This window comes from Mandrillus leucophaeus, unplaced genomic scaffold, assembly GCF_000951045.1.
Source record: "Mandrillus leucophaeus isolate KB7577 unplaced genomic scaffold, Mleu.le_1.0 Scaffold107, whole genome shotgun sequence".
NCBI classification, from domain to species: Eukaryota; Metazoa; Chordata; class Mammalia; order Primates; family Cercopithecidae; genus Mandrillus; species Mandrillus leucophaeus.
This window is the reverse complement of record NW_012098876.1, coordinates 3,209,745-3,232,764: the sequence shown is the minus strand read 5'-3', so window position 1 is coordinate 3,232,764 and position 23,020 is coordinate 3,209,745. Positions and strand designations below refer to the sequence as shown.

Sequence of the window (23,020 nt, the reverse complement as noted above, 5' to 3'; positions counted from 1 at the left end):
ATTCATGTTATTTTTATTGTCAGTGAAGTAAGATTTTACCATATTGCTACTGACTGCCAAATCCCCTGAAGATGACTTTTCTGCAGGCAAAATAATGTCCTATTAGTGACCTAGATTTGCATTTTCTGGATTTCTGGAGGACACTTGCCTTTAATGCCAAAGAACCAAGTAATTCTTTGCATTCCTTGAAAATATTAAGTTTTTCAAAGACTAGCTTAGACTTCCGTGGATCATACTTAGTTTACGTCTCTTATCCACTTTGGTATTTAATCTTTTGCTCATGTAAAAGAAACCTCCCCAGAAGTAACTAGCTCATGTGCTTAAGCAGGGTATCGCAATCTTGATGTTACTGCCATTCAGGACTAGAAAATGTTTGCCGTAGGAGCTGTTCTATGCATTGTAGCATGTTTAGCAGCATCCCAGGCCTTTACCCACTAGATGCCAGTAGCTCCCCACTCTGCTCCAGTTGTGACAACAAAAAATGTCTCCAGACATTGCCAAATGTCTGCTGGAGAGCAAAATCACCTGTAGCTTAGAACCAGTGGGTTAAGTGTAAAAGAGGCACTTGGTATATACATAATGCCATGTGAATCTTCGTGAAGAAGTAAACTTTTACCAGGAAAATAACTTGTAAAACAACTCATTCCCATTTTCTGTAACATTTGCAAGGCGTAATGAATAGTGCATATATTACCAAATACAAAAACATTAATTCACATGTTTTGAATTACCTCATTTTGTTATTCTGCCTAGAAAGTTCCCCAATAGCATGACATCTCTGCTTGAAGTATTTATTTATTTATTTATTTATTTTTAATGTGAACCCTATTTTTTAAAACAGGGTTGAAAATGTTTTCAAACCCTGACCATGGCAGGGACTGAGAAAAAGCTGAGAGATTTGGAAACACATTCTGTAGTTCCCTCCTTAGAGTCTGGCCTCGTGTATTTTCTTTAGATATGGTACCTCTAAGCCTCAGATGCAATGGTAGCCTCTCCTGACATGGCTTAAACAGGATGTATATTTGGACTTGAGAAGAGCTTATTTCAGAATACTAGAATTAGGAGATCAAGACGGTATGCCGAGTCCGTTCTTCCCAGAACATTTTCAGTTCTAAATGACTCTCTGAGTTGAGTGGCAGTATTGGAATTTGCTGGGAAGTATGAAATGTAATTCTTGTTTGATGGATAGGATTAGAGCAGATAGAACAAAAATGCATTAAATTTTCCCCCAAGGGTTCCTTTTGCTAGTATCAGTTTACTTGGCTGCTGTCTTTATGTTTCTGTTCTCTGTTTTCCCCATAGAATTTCCTGTAAACTTTGCCTGTCAATCCAATCTTTATTGCTTTCATTTTTAATACTCCAATTGGCGCATTTTACAAAATAGACCAGCCACGCTAAAATGTAATGTGTGGTTTGCTTTGTCTGTACAAGAGGCTGAACCTGGATTTCTACCAGAAGTTAAACCACTGCACGGTGTATAAGGAGGGCTGTTTGTTGAGTGGCCTTGGATGCCTCACGTGTCATTATGAGCCTCAAATACTGTTCAGTGCCTCACAAATAAGATCGTCAAGGAGAAGACCTAGAAGAATTTTCAAATGCAAACCGTGATTTTCATAGAAAAGGACTGTTTGTTTTTTTGTTTTTGTTTTTTTTCTAGTTTCCAATGCCCCTGCATGCTTAGAAAGTAGGTACATTATTTAAGCTTCCTCTTAGCATTTAATACGTGATGTTGGACCATCTTCTCCGGGCTGTCATTCCTCAGCTTCCTACCTCTTTCAGGGACCTTTCTCCTATGGTCCCACCACCATGGCATTGCCCTTCCTGTATGGTAGTCACTGCTGAATTCCACAAGCTGCTCTGCATTTATTCATTCATTCAACGTAGAGTTATCAAGTATCTACTATCTCCCAGGCTCTGTTCTAGGCAACGATACTGATATACACTCAGCCCCCTTGGACCTGACATTCTAGAATGAGAAATAGTCAATACATTGTATTTGTCAGTTCAGGCTGCCATAACCAAGTGGCTTGATTGATTTGGTGGCTTAAACAACAAAAATTTATCTTTCCTCAGTTCTGAATGGTAGAAATTCAAGATCAGTGTAGCTGATTCTGGTAAGGGCTCTCTTCTCCTGGATTGTAGATGGCTGCCGTCTTTTTTGTTTGTTTGTTTGTTTTTTGAGAAAAGCTCTCACTCTTGTCCAGGCTGGAGTGCGATAGCACAATCACGGCTCACTGCAGCTTCGATCTTCTGAACTTAAATTATCTTCCCACTTCACCTCCCAAGTAGAAGGGAATACAGATATGCACCACCATGCCCAACTAATGTTTGTATTTTTGTAGAGATGGGGTCTCACCATGTTGCTCAGACTGGTCTCAAACTCCCGGGGCTTGTTATGTCCTTACATGGCCTTTCCTCAGTGTGTGCATGTGAGAGAGCCTGAGTGAGCTGTCTGATGTATCCTCTTAAAAGAACACTAATCCTATTTCATTAAGGCTCCACCCTTATCTCCTCATTTAACCCCAGTTACTTCCTTAGACACCCCATCTTCAAATACAGCCACAGAAGGAGTTAGAGCTTCGGTATGTAAATTTAGGGGATCACAAACATTCAGTCCATAATATATGAAAAGAATTTTTTAAATTACCACTTTAGATAGTGATAAGAGAACTATACAAGTAAATCAGGAGAAAGGGATAGAAAACAATTTGGGTAGACATGGCAGTTGCTAATTTAGCTATAATCCTCTATGAAAAAGGGACAGTGGAGTGAGACAAGAAATGAAAAAGAGGCAGCCTTATAAAACATTGAAGAAGCGAGCATTTTAGGAAGAAAGAACTGCAAGTTCAGTGTAGAGACAACAGTGAGAATGATGAGATCACAGGACAGAAGGTAGTTTGGTTGAATCCTAGTCAGCTATGGAGAAAAGGCTAAGAAAACAATATCAGAGAAGTAGGCAATAGCCTGATTGTGCTAGCCAGTGCAAGGACTGAACATTTGTTTTCATGGCAATGGAAAGTCTATGGAGAGCTTTAGGCTGATTAATACCTAAATATGGTACAATTTAAGTGACTAAATAAAGAAACTCAGAGGGATATTATACAATCTTACCCATACTTGTTAGATATAGTAAATGTTGAATAATTTTTTAAAATGAAAAGATGAGTGTTTTCTTACATAGTAATTATCTTTTTTAAAAAATCAGATTTATTAGATATAATTTACATACAGTATATTCACTTTCTTTAGTGTACAGTTCTATGATTCTGACAAATACATACAATCATGTAACCGCCACCACAATCAAGATGTAGAACAGGTATCTCCCCTCCTCAAATTCCCTCGTGCTCATTTGGAATCAACCCCTTCCTCCACCCCTCTATATTTTTGCCTTTTCCCTAGTGTGATATAAATGAAATCACATAGTATATACCCCTTTGAGTCTGACTTCTTCCATTTAGCAAAATTTACTTGAGATTCCTCACGGTGAATGTTTCAGTAGTTATTTTCCTTTTATTGCTAAGTTGTGTTCCATTGTATGGATGTGCCACAATTTGATTATTAATTCAGAGGAAGGACATTTGAGTTGTCTCCAGTTTGGGGCAAGCATGAATAGTCTCTATAAACATTTGGATTAAAGTTTTTCCATAAACAAAATTTTTATTTAATTTTGGTTAGTATGGAGAAATGAGACTGCTGGGCCATAGGGAATGTATATGTTCAGTTTTAAAAGAAACTGCAAAGCTGTTTTCCAAAATGGGTGTAATGTTTTGCTTTCCCAGTAACATTGAATGAGAATTCCACTTTCTCTGCATCCTTGTCAGCTGTTAGTATTGTCTTTAAAAGCAAAAAACTTTGCATTATCTCTTTTTGTCATTCTATCAGGTGTATAGTCAGTGGCTTCTTTTAAACATCACAACTATAAATGTATGGGTCTGGTGAGTATGGATAGTAAGAATGTAATGTATGATGGGATAATTTTTTTCATCTACACTATTTTTTTTACCCAAAAGAGTATGATCTTATCAAATCATTGTTAAGAGTTAAAGTACATTTAAGACTATAATTTAAGTACATTTAAGACTATACCTTTGCTTGAAGACTTTTATACAAAATAAGCTTAAAGAATTTATTCCTTGAATCCTGACAACCTTGAATTCAAGTCCTCCCATATTTAATGGGAGTCTCGTGGGATGCTTTCTTAGAAAGGCAACTCATGAAAATCTCTATTTAAAATATCAGTGACCCCTGAGGTTGGATGAAATCTTTGTCTCACAGATTCCAAGCTCAGTCATACTATTAAAAAAATAAACCATACTAATTGAGTTTTGCTGAAAGTACAATAAAGTGAAAGTATTATACCGTTATTTCTCACATGCATTTTTCCAACCTATCCTCACATCGCTGACATACTCCATCTCAGGCAACCTGGTTTAGTCTGTTCTGTGGCTGGTCACTCTAGCCTTTCACTTACCAGTAAGACATGGGGGAAACACAATTTAAAATTCTGCTGAAGGATTTGAGCATTCGATAACTCATGGACTCGACAGTATAGTATGGCAGAAATGGACATTTCACTGATTTTCATATCCAAAAGCTACCCTTTAATAGGTCTCCAGAAGAATCATCCCTCCTCTGATTTGTGAATTCCTGATCTTGTAGCATTCTACAATCGTTCAGTGAAGGGCTCTGGAGTACTAGAACATTCAATGTTTTTACAGAGTCTATAGGAGCGTATCATATAGTCTTCAGTGTCTCTGCCAGTGCCTTGACGTAATCCAGAAAGCATTCCTATTCCAACCTCAATTCAAATTGTCCTGTTGCTTCTCTTTTCATGGAGAAAGTATTTTCTGCATGAGGGCATGGACCTATGCCTAACACAAAATATTCTAGGAACTGGTCTTTATTTCCTGACTGAAGACACAGATGCAGTTCCTGTATCTGTAACATCAGTCACTTTTGTAAAGCTTGGTGCTTTCATTTTGACTTTCTTTCAAAGCCTTTTAAACAACACTCAGCTTCTCTCCTCCTGCTGGTTGGAGACAGTATTAAACTTACCTGGCATAAGGAAGATTTTGTGCAGCTAATTTTATAAGATGACTCCAAGTCATTTCATTCAGAGCTACTTATTTCTCTTAGTGGATTCAAATAGTGTAAATCTGGACATTCCTGTTAATGGTTGGTGGAAAAACATGCGGGTGGAAATATGTCTTTCCCATAGGTACTTGAGAGCATTTGATCAGAGGCCAGGCATGTAGCAACTTCGTGAATCTTCTTTTTTTTGTTTTCTGTTTGCAGATTTTATTCTTCACCGTACAGTATTGCAACCAACCGCATGATTCCACAGACATCTATCACGCCATTCATTGCTGCTTCCCCTGTCTCCACATACCAGGTATGTCCGATTTACCTGCACCTTAGGAGATATCTTTCTTGTGGTAATACACTATTTAGAGGCAAAAAGGACACAGTAGAATGAAAAGGAAACATTTCTCATACACTTTAATCACATCTTAATGTAATAATACTCAAGTTTTGAGTCAGTCTATACTTTCAAGAGCCTGTTTGCATCAGTTCACTGGATAATAAAATCCACTATGCTTTTCATTCTTCCTGCTGAGTTTTCATGATGGTGCTACTTTCCAACCAACCTTAATACAGCTCTGTCACCACTGGGAAATTATTTTATTTGTTGTCTGTTATTTTGGTTGTTCATGTTCCCTATTGTGTCTTTTCTAAAAGCACATTTCTAGCAATTCCTTCACTCACTCCAGGATATTTTGTCACTGTCATCTCATTTTGTCATGGTTGTCCTGGTAAAGCTCCATAGATAGATGTTAAATCCTACTTCCCAAGAAACAGAAGAAATTATCAAAGTGGTAAAAAGTTGTTCCTATTCCCTGCTGTTATTTCATTCTCAGTTCCAGAGAGACCAAAAGAGACCTCAGGGGTTCCGCATGTTGAAATGCTGGAAAGTCTGAGACTCAATGTGTGTCATCAACTAGATATTATATAGCCAGTTAATTCCAAGTACATAGGTGGATTAAAATAGTCACATTTCTCCCTCAAACAATATTCTTTATTTTATTCCTCTGAGTAATTACGTATGTGATATTAATCTCCTCTCTACCTAATACTGTTCTACAAACAGTTCTTCCAATTCTAATTAGAAAATGCCTATATATATGCTGCATGTAGAAAGTGTCTAGTGTCATTTCTTAAAAGTTTAGAGGGAGAAAGAGAGAATGCAAGCGTGTGTATGCATGTGCTTCTTGAATTTTGCAGCTGGTGGGGGTGGATGTTATATAATGGGTAAAACTGTAGTGCTGCTGACTGCTACTAATTCAGTGAAGCTTTGCCTTGTTCAGTCACTATATACTTCATTTCAGGATATCCCAGCTGTCAGAGAATCAAACTTAAGACTATGTGCACTTTTCCTTAACTGATTCCCCCTGAAGCAGATCATTTTCTTTCTTTTCCTGCACTCAGATTCTTGAAACATATCCGTGGGCAAATGGAATAGATTTTTCATTTGAATTACATTAGAGGGTCTCTGAATGGCTGATTTCTTAATTGCCTTTCCTTGGGACCCATGAGGCTATGTGCAGGTGCTGTTCAGTTTTTGTTCTTCCTACAGGCCTGCCTGGTTGTAATGTGCGTGTGCGTGTGTGTGTGTGTGTGTGCGTGTGTGTTTCCTTTTTTTTTTTTTTTTCTAATCATGGCCTCTGTTCCAGCCAAGACCACCCATTAAGCCACAGTGTAGAGCACTTTGGTGACATGAATAAAATGTTCACTGAAGAGCGATTTTACTTGGGAGGGCTCATAAGTGGAATTTAACTCTAGCTCCCTTTTCTCAAAAGAAGAGATTACAGCAATGATCTATGTTGTTGATTCTCACCTTTCACCAGGTTTTTTCAGTCCAAAGTGCTTTGGCAATTCTGTGTGTGTGAGTATACAAAAAAAAGTCTTCTGAGTTCTCCATGTGACATTCAGCTTATATGGGCTGACTTTTTCATTTGGCTGACACGTGGCACATTTAAGAATAGTTGGCTGGCTGACATCTCATTTTTATTTGTTATACCAATTACCAGGAGAGAAAATAATTACAAACGTGTTTAACTTGGGTTAAACCAAAATAATTGCCCCAAATTTTCAGTTTATCTCTTTAGCTCTTACCACAACTTTTACCACTTGAACATATTTCTAAAATGGGATCACTTGAGCATTCGAAGTTACAACAGATGACAGAAAAAGAGAAAGTCTTAGCAGTCAACTCTTGCTTCCTTCATTACTTGCCATGACATCCCTGAGAGCTGATCTTCAAATGGTCTCTGAGGCCTCCTAAAACTTTAGCCTTCAACGTCAACCTCAAAATATGCTCCAAGACCCAGCCTGGGCTATGTGGGCACTGAAGTCAGCTCCGTTGATATAGGAAGTTGCTTTACCTTTTACCTTGTTTCAGTGACCAATTTAATCAAGTCCAAGAATTACCTTTTTACCCTTGGTTTTGAGCACGAATTAACTGTAAAGTCAGGTGGACTCCACTTTCTTATGACCTAGTGTGACTCCACTGAACACAAGAACCAAGTTCTCTCTATGATTGCTTTGTGCTAATAAATGCTGTTTGATGCATAGGTCCAGAGTACTTCATGGATGCCTCATCCGCCATACGTTATGCAACCAACAGTAAGTGTTCTCAGTCACCTGAGGCTAATATTTCTATTATCCAAGTACAAGCTTTTGGAATGCATAGAAGCTTTGGGGTAAAGCTTTTGTTATATTATGTAACTCTTTCAGGCAGCCATATTCTCCAGATAAAAAGCTGTTCCTGAAATTCTACAAAAGCATGTACGATAGATAGCTAGAGATCGACATAGACATAGAATTAGATAAAGAGAGAGGGTGACAAAACAAGAGAGTGAGAGAGAGAGAGTGTGTGGAAACTTTATTAGAGGAAATAGCAATCAGCCATTCAAGCTGAGTCTACCATTTCTTATGCATGAGGAATTTCTGCTTTATGTGGGAACTCAGAACTCCGGACAATTAAATTTATTCTACAAGGAAACTCTTTGTTTCCCTTCTCTTTCTGATATGCTTTTCTCTCTTTGGCCACAGTCTGATATGCTTTAGGGACAATTTGGAGTATCATAGACAAATTTTGACTTGAAGCAATATATTTCAAATATGAAGGTAGCTGTCTGCTAATAGATGAAGTTATATAGATAGATGGCAAGGAGTGTAAATATTTTCATGTTAATTAACTATAGCAGTTCTCTTTTTCTTTAGTGGAAATTTTCTCTCTGCAAAATATTCAAACTCTATTTTCTACTTGCTAGATTTCCCATTTTATGGCACAATATTACATCAATTCCAAGTGAAAAGCATGACGTAGTACATTAGAATCTAGACTGAAGGCTAATGATTGCGTTTATCTTTGCCTAGGTCTTCCAGGTTTTCTAGCTCTATAGAAGTGTGAGATAGAGATTTCAAAAGCAACACACTCATGAGAGTGTGAGGCAGGAGAAAGAGCCCTAGACTGGAAGTTGTGTGACAAGGTCTCTGGTGAATGTTCTGGGTATGCTCTCTGTGCATTTGTTTCCTTTTCTGACACTATATACCTTATAGTGCTTTTGTGAGGATCAAATGAGAGATCATATGTAAAGACAATGTAAAAAAGTATACATGCTGTGCATTATTATTATCATTGTCCTCATTATTATTGCACATGTTCATTATACAAGGAAGAAGCAGTGCTAAATTTTAACCCCTTTAGAAGATAAATGTAAATAAGTTAGTATATAGTAAAGACCAGGGAGCTAAACACATAGGCATTCATTTCCTGGACTCAAAAAATTAGAGAATCTGGCTTTCATATTTCAGCTGTGTCCATTTTATGTTTTTAAATAAGGAACTTTTCATGTTGCTCCAAACATTTTGATGGTTTTTTTTATTTAAAGAATAAAATATATGTAGTTTACCACAGCAGAACTTTGTACCATATTTTGCAAAGCCCTTTATTTACCATTATTTACACACCTTGAGGGCTTTCTGAGTTCATCTAGTCTATGTTCTATAAATCATACCAATATGCAACAAATCCAGGCTACACTTTTCTGTCCAAGTCATAAGGCAAAATTCAGTATGTGCTGCCAAACCAATACATAGGATAGCAAAGACTAAGCCAACAGAGGAGAAGGAAAGAAGTGCTGCCAAGTTCTAAAGAGGAGACTTTCTGGAAGGAAACAACCACCTTCTAAAAAATGTGTTCATCCATAAAGCACTAATGCTAACTTAGCCCTCTTATTGAGTTTTAACATCATCTCTTTGTGGCCAAAATGAGTGCACATCTGGCAAAATCTGAATATTTTACCAGATATCAAACTATGTAAGATTCTTCAGTACTTCTAGATCTATTAGGGGCAGGGAAGATGGTTGTATGGGACTTTATTTCAGCTGTCACTCAAGACTTTTACAAAGTTTTTCAAATACCTCCTTTTGCACCCCAGTACAGCTTCAGCCTCATGTTTGCATGTATTATTTCTGTACGTGTATTATTAGTGTGTGTGTGCATGTGTGTGTACTTTAATTTGTCCCTTTAGATTTTCCTTGCTGTGGCTACTACTCAGAGCTGATATCATATCTCTTCCCATGACTAGATTATGCATCATGCTTGAGCTTAGGCCACTAGGTTTAACTGTAATGTTTATGGCTGGGGTGGATTCCTGGAAAAATAGAAGTGACTGGGCCACCCACCACTTTGCTATCTTTTAGATGGAGAAAAGAGCTAAACACTGTCATGGAAACACAGAGTTTGTACCATCAATCATTGCCCTGTAATAATCTTGTTGGCTGTCCATATTACATAAGTAACTTTACCCAACTGGCTTTAATTTTATCATGAAAGTGAGGGTAAATCACCCTATGATAATAAAATATAAAAATATTTAAGCTATCTTAGACTACAAATCAAAAAATCTGAATCTGAGAAGAATTAATAAGGAACTTGATGATTAACAGCATGGATTCTTGTTTGAGCTCATTAGGATATGAAACCCTTCTTAGCAAGGGGGTACTGAGTTATTTACGTAAACTTTCTGAGACACAGTTTTCCCATGTGTAACATGAACATAATAATACATAAATAATTATGTTTTGTTCATTAAATGACATAAGGCATTAAAGCTCTTAAAATAATTTCTGATAAAGAGCACTCAATAAATTATTATTTAATTATATTAGTAAACTTCTCATTATGCTTTAAATTATCCCAATTTTATTAAATGAGTGCTGTTATAAGCAGAAAGTTAAAAATAAGCAACTTTGTTGAGCATCATCTACTTCTACCACATTCATAGTGCTAATTACCTTACTTTGCTAATGAGTTTGGTGGAGAGAGACTCTGTGGCTATAAACAAGACAAACTGCTTACATTCGTATTTATTTCACTTACTTTCTAAAGATTCAACACCTAAAACTTTAAAAAAAAAATGCCCATTGAGAATCTCATTTTTTCAGTAACTGTAGACTACTTTACAAATAAATTCAAGGTGTCAAAATCTATGTCTCAAATATATTGCCCACAATTCCAATTTGCTTGCAAGTTTTCTTCTCTATCACATTTTCTCTTTCCTCACTTTATGATAATTTCATGCATGAGGTTTTATTGTACAGGAATATACCTCCCCTATCACCAAGCACATATACTGACTCCTGAGTTGAAGATGTATTGCCTAGGCTAGAAGCCCTTTGGGTTCTCTCTCAGGCTTGACTTGAAGGGCTCTAATGTCTCAATCTGGTTTGTATTTGAAAACGGCGCTTCCTTAAAGTTCTAAAATAGAGCACAATGTCCTTGATCTCTTTGCTAGGGAGGATGCATACGTACACTGGAGGGGTAACAATTGGTAAGAGAGAAATGAAATAGCACAGAGAACGAAAGGGAACAGTAGAGGCATGAAAGAAGAACAGAAAACATAAGCATATCATTTCTACAGTTTGCCGTTTAAGTTTATTTCTTTGGACATTTAATTTTCTAAGTAATGTGCTTGTAGATTTAGAAAAAAATACTCTGGGAAGAAAGGATAGACATCTCCTTGCATGGATTATAATTCTGGTGTTTTGGAAAGAAAAGAGATTTCTTTCATTGGACCCTGGGAACTTATTGGATCGCCTGGAAAGCTGTCACACCCCATGTAGGGAAGCAAGAGCATTTCTGTTTGCCTTTTGTTGTTCACCTGAACAGACTCTGAGAAGACAGCACTGTTAGACTAAATTAGGAATTCCCTTTTTGCTGAGAAGTAAAAATGCTGACTTTGTCAATGTAGTTGGTTATTTTTTTCTGCTTCTCAGCACAGACGTCTGTACTGCATGCTGAAATCTCACCACTGCACTGACAGAATTTTAATAGTTGATGGATTGCACCAAATATCTACTCTACAGAGCAGTATGTTACACTGGAATGTCATATGAATACACAATTGAAATTCCTGTATTCCAATACATTGGATATTTTGTTATGTCTGTATTACTGACAAGGAGAAAAGATGATAGTTTTCAAGAGGAAGCAGCGTTCCACTTTCTTAAACTTTATTTAAGTTCATTTGAAGCATAAATCTTCTGTTCTTGATACGGTTAGTGTTATATCATCTCAAGGAGAAAGGTCAGTTTTCATTTTGACTTAATTACAAATTGGTTATCTAATTACAGTATTCTAAGAAATGCAAGATGCCCTTATTGAATCAATACATGATTTGTTGCCATGGCAACAAATGACAAAAAAAGTTGCAAGCAAATAAAAAAATTGAAATTGTTATGATTAATAAACCCTGATTTTTCAGCTAAAGAGCAAATGTAAACTGCTTCTCTACAACCAGACTGTTTAAGAAACCCCAGAATACTTAATTTGGTCATTCTTTGCCCTTAAACATGTAAGGCCTAAGGGCTAGTTTTAGAGTTGTGTCCTTCAAATTTGTAAGTGTGTGTTTTGAGAAGGTGTTATCACCAAATTTGCCCTAATTACTGTAGAAAATAGTCCTGGCTTGGCTATTGTTAAATATAACTTCAAAATTTTACAGTAATTTTTTAAATATAATCTCAGGCGACTTTAGTAAAATAACTTTAAACAATGAAATGCAAGGCTTATAATTCAAAAGAAGTGTATAGAGTATAAAAGATTTTCCTCCTAGGATCCCTTCATTCATCATTTCTATTCTCCAGAAATAAACCTTGTCAACAAAATGAGATATTTCTATCCAGTCAATTTTATATGCATATGAAAGTATATATTTGCATGTGTGTAAATGTGTATTTTTAATATGGAAACAATATTATTCTACAAATATTGTATTACAATTTGCTTTATTTTTCCTCAATAATAAAATGATCTGGATGTCAATAAATGTGAGTCTCATATAGATCTATATCAACTTTGATAACAGCTCCATTATCCACTATTGTATAGATGCACCAAAAGGTGTAATTTCTTGAAAACTCAAGACTGTAATATTACGCCCTAGTGAGAAAACATCTATCGGATAAGTTGCTGACACAAAAGATATTTACATTTTAAAATTTGATATATATTATTGTCAAACTGCATTTTAGATAGCAGTTTCTTTTTCTCCACAACCTCAGTTAAAAGCAGGTGATCTCAAGTTTTAGACATTTTGTTAATGTGGTAAATGTCTCACTGATATTTTACTTTCATTTCTGAATCCTCTGAGTTGAGTTGATTTTCACATACTTATTGACTGATTTTATTTTCTTTATTTCTGAACTTCAAGTTGGTTTGCTTTGCTTAGTTTTCTTTTGAGGTATTGATCTTTTCTTATTTATAAAAGATCTTATTACAATTAGTAAGTTTACAGTGTCATAGATAGTTTAAATATTCTCTCAGTTTAAATTTTAATTGTATAATATTTGCCATGCAGATTTTTAGTATTTATGTATTCAAATGTATCAGTCTTTCTTTTAGAACAAGGGTCAGCAAACTTTTTCTGTAAAAAGCCAAACAGTAAATATTTTCTGTTTTCTGAGCTATATGGTCTGTGTCACCCCTACTCAATTCTATGGTTTATTGTGAAAGCATCCATAGACAATACATAATTAATGGGTGTGGCTTGAGTTCCAATAAAACTTTATTTACAGAAACAGGTATGGCCACATTTGACCCACAGACTACATTTTGACAACCCCTGCTTTAGAGCATCTGTATTCCATGTAAAATACCTTAATTACTATAGATTTAAAATGCCATATGTTTTCTTACTGTGTTTATAGTAAATTTTGCTTGAAAATGTTGTGTCTTCTGAAGTTTCTTTTATAGCATGAGATGAGATTAAGATCCAAAGTTTCATGTTTTTTTCCCCCAAATGTATAACCAATTACATAACACATTTTACCAAATAAGCCATCTGTATTTCCTCCTCTGATATAAATTTTATGCCAATATTTATCACATAATAAAATCTTTTTATCTTTGGGTCTGTTTCCAGACTCTATTCTGTCCTGCTTATCTGTTTATTTTGACCATTACTCTATTTTGATTACTATAACTTACAATACCTTAATCAGGAGTGTCCAATATTTTGGCTTCCCTGGACCACAGTGGAAAAAAAATTGTCTTAGGCCACACATAAAATACACTAACATTAATGATACCTGTTGAGCTAAAATATAAAATAAAATAAAACAAATCTCATAATATTTTAATTTGAGTGTGTGGGGTCACATTCAAAGCCGTTGTGGGCTGCATGCAGCCAGTGGGCTGCATGTTGGGGAAGCTTGCCTTATAAACTGATAGGACATGTCCACAATTTTTTTTTAATTGTTTCTCAAAAATTTTTCTAGCTCCTTTACATTTTCAGATGAACTTTAATGCACTATATCAAGTTAAAAATGTACTAAAATTTCAAATTATATATTGACTTATGAGAAATTTAAGAATATGACATATTTACAACACTGAATTTTTCTATACAAGAAAAAGAACTTTTCATCTACCCAAGAATTCTTTTATGTATTTTGGATCACTTCATAGAGTATCAGGTTTCCTCCATATATGTTCTAGACATTCTTTAATGTTTTCTTTGGCATCTTAGTATTTTTGTTATTATGTGTCTTCGTTTTTCGCTGTGGCTATAACAAAATAACACAGGCTGTGTAATTTATAAAGAAAATAAGTTTATATAGCTCACAATTCTGGAGGATGGAAAGTCCAAGAGCTTGACATAGGCAGCCAGTGAGGGCCATCTTGTTATGTCATAACATGGCAGAAGACATCACCTGGCAAGACGGCAAAAACAAGAGAGCCAGAGCGAGCTTCCTTTTATAACAAAGCTATTCCCACAAATCTAATTCTATGGCAACATTAATCCATTCATGAGGACACAAAACTTATTTCTAATGTGTAAATTTTCCAACACATGAAATAAATATTCTTCAGCATGGTAGTTATAAAAATTTAATATATTTTCTCATTGATCACTTTGCTGTATAAAAATGTACATACTAGTTTTATTCATTTAATCATTTAATTTAAAAAATCTATTAATTGTTCAAAAGTATTGCTGAAATTTAGAATATGCACATAAGTTAAAATATGCATATAAAATACCCATTTCCTCTTATGGAAAGATTACTGCAGTTAATATCTAATGTTATATGTTTCCAGATGTTTTTCTGTATTTATATCAATATCTACCAACTTATCTACATCTACAAACACACATGCACACAATATACCCTTTATATATATATCACATGTATGTGTATATACCATTTACCACAATGATATCCGTCAAAGGATATCACACAATATGTGCTATTTTCAGCAAATATTTTCCATTTTTCTCAGTTGAGAAATTTTTTATCAACTCTAATCAAATTTTCCCAATTGAGCAAAAATGTTATTTATACTGGTTTACCCAATCCAGGAAGCAATCAGTGACCACATATTATATTTGGTTATTGGGTCATTTAAGGTTCTTTTAATCTGGCAGTCTCTTTCCCCTTCCCGTTCATGGTTAGCTGACCTACCATGTATCCCACTCTTATGAAATGTTTGGTTGAGTCTTCATGATGCTGTTTATCCTTTTCTTCTATCTCATATATGAAACCATTTTTATAACCCGCTATCTTTCTGAATTCCTTCGTTGTTTTCAATAGAATATTTAATTCATTCTCAGCTTTTCCAGGTCATCAAAAATAATATAATTTTGTACCTGATTTTAAATATTTATATTTCATAATTCATTTTCCAGCCAAATGGCTTTGGAATGTATCCTTTGACTTATTTCTTATCATAATGGAAATGCCACTATGAATTATTTTTTAATTCAGGTATAGATGTTGAACTTAATCAAACTTTTTTTTTGAAACTATCGATATTATTTTCCTTTTGCCAATTTTATTGTATTAATATGTTTGTAATTAATTGTATTATAATTTTTAATATTTTCCTAAGGTAGAATCATTCTGTTATCAACTCCATTTGGTTATGATATATCCCTCTTAAAAATATACTTCTGGATTATACTTGTTAATAGTTTATTATTTTGGCATCAGTTTTTATTAATAAAATTAGTAAACCATTTTTGTCAGGTTTGAATATTCAATTAACAAAGCCTTCATAAAGTTAATTTGGAATAATTCCTTTTTCTCCAGTTACAGAAAAATTTTAAGTAGCATTGAAAAAATCTCTTTTTGAAGATTATAAAATCTTCATACGCAAGACTATCTTAGTTTTGGGAAAGAGATGCATTTATTTTACCAAATCCAGTTTAAAAAATAATCTATTACTCCAGTCAGACATGTTCTCAGGAGACTAAAACTTTATAATCTATTTAAGAATTTGTTAAGATTGCCCCAGTGCGGTGACTCAAGACTATAACCCCAGCACTTGGAAAGGCCAAGGCAGGCAGATTGCTTGAGCTCAGGCGTTTGAGACCAACTTGGGCAACATGGCAAAACCCTGTCTCTACAAAAAATACAAAGAATTAGCCAGGCATGGTGGTGCATGCCTTTAGTCCCAGCTACTTGGGAAGTTGAGGTGGGAGGATTGTTTGAGGCCAGAAGCTCAAGGCTACAGTAAGCCAAGATCACACCACCATACTCCAGCCTGAGCAACAGAACAAGATCCTGTCTCAAAAAAAAAAAAAGCATGTGTTAATACCATGTATGATCATGAAGAACTCTATCTGATTGTTGCATAGTTGATAGTCATGTTGTTGAATGATCAAATCAATTGGATTGTGAAATGCCATGGTCTTAACAAAATTAGCATTATCTTTTGCTCCATGACTAGTTGTTGATATTTAGATCATAGGTCATATAGTTCTTAAGTTAAACATAGTACAAGTAAAAATAATCCATTGCCAACTGCCTAATAAGGAATTGTTAGGTATGAGCAAGTTGTAAATCAATCATTTGTAATTTTTAAGAATGTATAGAATTTTTAATGCCCTTCATTGTCATAAAACTTGAGGACTATTTTCCTCACATGCTCACTTGATTCAGTCTTTCTTCCCCTTATCCCCTAGCTATACCAATCTTTGACTCCTCATCTTATAAAATTGAGAAACTTGGGTTCAACGAAAAAATAATCAACAAATAATAAAAACAAATATTCTTGAGCATCAAATATGTATATGATATTTTTCTAGATATTGTTGGAAATGGAGGAGAGAAGAAATAATTTGTCCTCAAGACTTGCAATATAATTGTAGAAAAACATTATATGTTCAGGATAATTTAATTGAAAAGTACAGTTGAAAATTTGCAAAATTTTGGTAATTATGTAACCTTAAAAATGAAGAGGCCTCTGTGAACAGTTAAGAACAGGGAAGAACAATGACAGAAACATGACCTTAAAGGATGGGTGATGTTTGTGGGGCTAAAATATAAAAAGGAGAATATCTTAAGTGAAAATAATCCACAAAAAGTATGGGAGGAGAGTCTCAAGTTATTTCAAAGGGGACTACAGTGGGAGGCAAATAGCCTGCCTTAAGTGAAATGTTTATATTAGAGAATGAGGGAAATATTTGGTTGGAAACTTAAATTGCTACGTATTGAAGTACAACTTTCATGCAGTCAAATCTGGCAGACTTTCCTACACATTTTTTATTAGCTTAACAATCCTAGTACTATTGTTTAGAATTTAGGTTTACTTTGAAAAATGTAAAACAGAAAGAGTAAGTTATGTCGCTGATGTGTGTGTAAAAGTAATAATATGCAGTGGAGTAATGTATGAATCAATTATAAATAGAAAAAATAAATTCTGCCACATTATGAAATGCCATTATGCAAAGTCCTTGTATATAAAGTCATTTTATATTCCTAAATAATTTTGGAGGTAATGTTTATCTTCCAAGTAGAGTTCCTGAAAGCTTCCTGCTGTCTGAGACCCCTGCGTCCTAAGCACAGGAGTGTCTAGGGGCAGTGGTGAGTCTAGAATCTTTTGAAATACAAAAATATGCTTTAATACATTTTTTAAATTCTCAGATATGGTGGTTGGAAGCTGCCAAGTGCTAGGCACCAACACATCTCCAGAGTACATAGGGATGCATCTATTAATAGATGGCCACTGTTTCCATACCCAGTAACATAAAAATTGCCCCAACTGAAGTATTCTAGTTCTGTTACTATGGGAGTATACGGGTGCATGTGTGTGGTATGTGTGCATGTGACTTATCTTGCTGCACATGGTTTTATGTTATTTTACTAACAACCTTTAAAATGAAAGAATAGCTCAATATACAATGTGTTACTTTTTAGAACGGCAGGCACAGCATTCTTGACATGACACAACTGACAGCTGCTAAGAAGCAAAATTTCAATCATACATGATCTCCAATGTGTCCTTGGATAGTATTTAGAATTTCTTCATTACTTCATCATTAGTAAAGCAGAGTATCACTGCTTTGCCAGTTCCTTCGTAAAGATGTAGATGACATTACTTCCTTAATAGCTACTCAACATATTAAATATAATTCAAATAGAAATAATGTTAAATATCCAATCTATTAAATTCTTATTTCCTAAAAAAAGAAAATATGCAGCTAAAATAAAGTCCCTGTCAGACTTTCTAGAAAACAGCAAGTTACCAGGGCAACACAATCATATAGAGGTAGGGTAAATCATTTATTTTATAAATGTTACCAGGGTAACAGAAACTACTCATGGAAATCACTGAAGGATTTAGGATGAGAGTACAGATAGTCCATGGAACTATTTGTTCTTTCATCGCACATTGGAACAAAATGTCCAAATATATTTAAAACTTTTAACAGTTATGTGAAGTATTTGGGTATTCATTAAATAGATGATCATAAATGGGTTCAAATATTGAGAGTATTCTCAAATATCAAAAGATACTATTTTTGATTTCTTACTGCTCAGTATGTCATTGGGATACATTATTTTACTCTGAATTTTGACTTCGCTAGATTAGTTCTAGAGAACCTAGTCATTTCTACCTAGGTGCTATGTCTGCAATTTAGAATCATGGTTAATGGTGTTGATTAGCTTGAGGCTTGGGTTTCATAGGTCAACCAATTAGGGTGTACAAGGGAGGGAAGTAGTTAATGGAAAGGGAAAAACTATACGTATACATATATATATGTATAGGTACATGTATATAATTTTCGTGTGTGTGTTTGTGTATGGTGTGTATATATTAATCAGGTTTCCTTAAAGAATTATGCAGTTTAGAGTTATATTTTTCAAAATGATAACACAAATACAAGTAAAGTGCCTTTAAACTTTTCTACTGCCTAAGAAGAAACTTACCAAAGATAGGAATTAAACTTACATTTTTCTCCTTGTTTTAGAAAAATTGGTTTCCCTCCCAATAAGACTCTCTGTCAGAAAACAAATAATTCTAATATGTTCATCTACGGTTAACAATTAAGGTATGTAAAAGTCTATAAGCAGTAAAGAGGAGGAAGTTACTCATTGTGGAGGGAGTAGAGGAATAAGAACAAGGCTTCACAGAGGAGGTAACTCCTGAACTTGGTTTTGAAAAATAAAGAGGAATTTTTTAGACCAGCAAGTGTTGGGTGTCAGGAAGGAAGGGTGCTCTGAGCAAAGTGAACAGTAGATTGTAGGCATGGTTTTGGTCCTCTCCACCATGTGCTACAGCTGGTGAACCTCTAAGAGAAAGCAAGGTATTTTTACAGGGTACCAGGTGCCTCTAACACAGGGGCATATGCATGACATTTGTGTGCCCTTCAACAGTTCTGCCACAGAAAGTATCACTTATTCATGAATTAGGGCTGTTGTCCTATATTCCATTAAACATGGCATCTTCTCCTAGAGATCTGCTTGCATCTCTTGGCAAAGTATCCTCACCAATATCCAATGTGCCCTTTCACAAGCTCTCCACTCAGAGTTGAGTGTAATATGCAGGGAATGTTATTGATATTACTTGGGTATCATAAAGTAATCATTATAGCCTCTGCACAAGGCTAATTGGTTCTAATTCTCTGAATACCCCAGGTGAAAGTGAGATTGCTACTCTCCTCAGAACCCCCAAGAATGCTTAGTGTCTCATCATTTCACTGTCAACAAATGCTTCATTGCTAAGTTATTCAAACAATAAAGTAAGATGATAGAGACTCTAAGAAAAAAATACTGGAACTTATATGTCTACATGAGTTTCTTTTTTCCATGTGATGAAATTACTTTGGGAGGCCTTTTCCATTGATGCCGTCTTAGACTGGGACATTTTAAAAATTTCTTCTTTGGGAATAATCTTCAGAGATAATTTATTAATCATACAAGTAAAGCAAGTTCATCAGGTTATATTCACATGATAGACAGAAAAATAGAGAAATACATACATGATAGATAGATAGATAGATAGATAGATAGATAGATAGATAGATAGATAGATAGATAGATAGATAGAATGGGTGGATAGGTGGTGGATGAATGGATGTAGGGAAGGATGGATACAGGGATGTGTGGATGGATGGTTAGTCAGACAGAGAGAATAAAGGTAATAGATATCCTGGGACATGCAACTAGTTCTTCTTTCCCAACTACAGTATAATTTTATTATTTGAGAGTTTATTCCATATAGTTCACAATATTTCTCCCTTTTTATTTTATTCTAAATCAATATTTGAGAATAGGTTACACTTTATAGACTATTTCTGCATTGGCAAATATTAAGACACAAGCTTCTAGGTGCTGTTAGACAAGGATACTGACAAAGGTTTCTGTGGAAATTAAAGACGTGCATCTTCTCTGAAACCAAACCCAACTTACTAGGGAAAATGATGCTAATATTAAATTTGTCTTTGTAAGTTTGATCATTAAATCTTGTCATTGCCAGTAAGTAGGTTTGTTAAAAACAATTTAGGAAAAGTTCTCTTATGTTCATAATGTGGTATTCTAGTTCCTTTTCAGTTGCAGATTTGTTTATGTCAGCTGAAACAACTGTGTTATTCAGTGTAATGTCTTAATTGGCAGTTACATCTGTAGAGGGAAACATTTTCTTGTAGACATTTCTTCTATTAACTCTCAGTAAAAGCCAAGCACTTGTTAACTTTCAATTTTGTGAAGAAATGTATAGGGCAACTAAATTAATATTTTTCAGGTATGTAAGTTTCTTATGACCTATCTTGATATAAGAACAACTCAGTAAATCCAATTGGCTGACATGTGGCTTTTTTGGTGTTTAAATTTATTTAGTCTGAGTCAGGATGTTATTAAATTGATACCATCTGATTTATAGTACCATCTAGGTACAGGCTATTTTACCTCTCATGGAAAAGATGGCAAGATTGTTTAGTTTGTGCCAGAATTTTCCTTAATAAATGTCTTCAAAGCTCTCACAGGAGCCCAACCATGTACACAACTGGGATCTAGTAGTTCTGTGCTATTGGGTGCTTGAGAGGCAAATTTCACCTAAAATATTGAGGGTAGGCATAAGACTTCTTGGCTATCATCACTAGGTGGCTCATAAAGTGCTCATGCTTTTAGCAGTACTAGACTCTGATGCACTTGCCAAGATGAATCAGGTGTAAAATGTACTCCATGGTAGCAAACGGAACTGATAGAATAGAACTATTTGATGTGGACCATGAGAATTTAAAAGCATCTGCATAAATTGATGATTCAGCATCAGATAAAGCTGATATCAAACCACTCTATCTTGCAGTAATTACTCAATATGTTCAGCTGACTCTGAAATCTGCACTTGAGAAATGACAGAAAAACTACATTATCAGCAGAGAAAACATCTTTCTGCTGACCTAGGAAGACATACAAATAGTTCAGTTGGCATCACGCTGTTTATGTATAATATTTTACAAATTAGAGTGGTACTTGTTCCCTTTTATATCACTTAACATAAGTATAAATTCATTGCACATAATTGAGGAGAAATAGTAGAAACAAGCTGAGAAAACTGAAAGCAAATTCCAAGAAAGAGGATTAGTCCTCATCTATGTTAAAAAGAACATTGTGCTCTTGGCTTTCTTTTCTTATTTAGCACAGAGAAAATCAAGCTAATTATCAACTTAGGTTCTGAATAATAACCTTAAAACTTCCATTGAGAAGAGAAACCTTTTATCAAAGAGTTGTCCTTAAAAGGTTCTTAATCAATACACATTAGAACCATTTCTGCATAACAATGTTGTATATTAAAAATCAATTTTACTTTCCAATAAAGGCTTTTATCTTCTTTGTCTTGTATCTCTAAGTATTTTCAATCAATACTGAAAAATCATTATGCTTCCAAGTTTGTGTTACATGATACATGTCTAAATACTCAGATTTGGATATCACACTCCAAAATAACCTAACTTTTTGAGATGCATATATGAAATTTATTTCAAGGAAGAGTTTATATTATACATGGCATAAACTGATGAATGATTGATGGATACTACATACACATTACTGTCCATGTATGCTGAAAGCTGACCTCCATTATAGATATTCTTTAACCAAAAGACTGACATATACATGTAATACAAATGTGTGTTTATATAATGTTATTCAGAGTTACATTTAAAGACTGAACACTGTTGAGATTTGTCGTATTATTTAGAAAGGAAGAGAATATGGTGGATGCATGGGTCAAAACTAACTCTAGGAAATTTTAGCCTAGGTGGCTAGGTAGAAAGTGGTGTCGTTAAATTGAATTAGGATGCGTAAAAGAAGGCATAAGTTCCGGATCAGGGATATGTAGTTCCTTTTGGGGATGTTGACTTTTCAAGGCCAGATAAAAGATTTCCAATATGTACCTCAAAATACAGGTTTGCCACCCAAGAAGGGTAGTAATAGACTCATGAGTCATTTATTCCGGTTGGAGAGAACAGATGAGATTTCTAGCAATTCGCTTACTTTTCATAGTAATTACCATGCTTGATCTATGCAATAGCTCTTAGACTTAAAAATGTAAAATATTGTGCATATGATGTTACCTTACATTTACTACTCTTATATGTACTAAATTAAATGCTTGCATATGCCCCTTATGAACAAGGTTGTTTAGCAACCCAATTGTGCTTTTTCTTATACCTATAATATTATGGCTAATTATGTATTGTATTAACTATGTCTTTTTGAATTAATCAAATGTATATGCACTTGATGTTTCCTCTTAGGGAACTGACCACAGTGATAAGTTAGGAAATAGAGATAGATACTTCAAATTAGAAGAAATCTTAGGAGCCCCCAATGAGGTCTAGCAGTTGATGTAAATGTTTCAGAAATTGTCCTGTATATCCATGAAAAGCTGTTTCATTTCTATTTTGCATAATATTTCAGGAAAACTTTTTTTTATTAAATTGTCTTTTTTCCCAGACATTTACGCAGCCAACAGACACACGAAAAAATGCTCATCATCACTGGCCATCAGAGAAATGCAAATCAAAACCACAATGAGATACCATCTCATGCCAGTTAGAATGGCAATCATTAAAAAGTCAGGAAACAATAGGTGCTGGAGAGGATGTGAAGAAATAGGAACACTTTTACACTGTTGGTGGGACTGTAAACTAGTTCAACCATT

At 34.8% G+C, this 23,020-nt stretch overlaps 1 protein-coding gene across 5 annotated transcripts in view; it reads left to right on the top strand.

Annotated features, from left to right (window-relative positions):
• The window catches only part of RBMS3 (RNA binding motif, single stranded interacting protein 3), an 822,470-nt gene that overhangs the window by 691,409 nt on the left and 108,041 nt on the right, over positions 1-23,020 (top strand). For 4 of the 5 annotated variants that reach the window (XM_011985510.1, XM_011985488.1, XM_011985492.1 and 1 more), the window contains 2 exons: positions 5,299-5,395; positions 7,636-7,686. In XM_011985510.1, coding sequence (XP_011840900.1) covers positions 5,299-5,395; positions 7,636-7,686 — 148 coding nt within the window. The remainder of the gene's footprint in view (positions 1-5,298; positions 5,396-7,635; positions 7,687-23,020) is intronic. The other variant, XM_011985518.1, reaches the window with a different exon arrangement.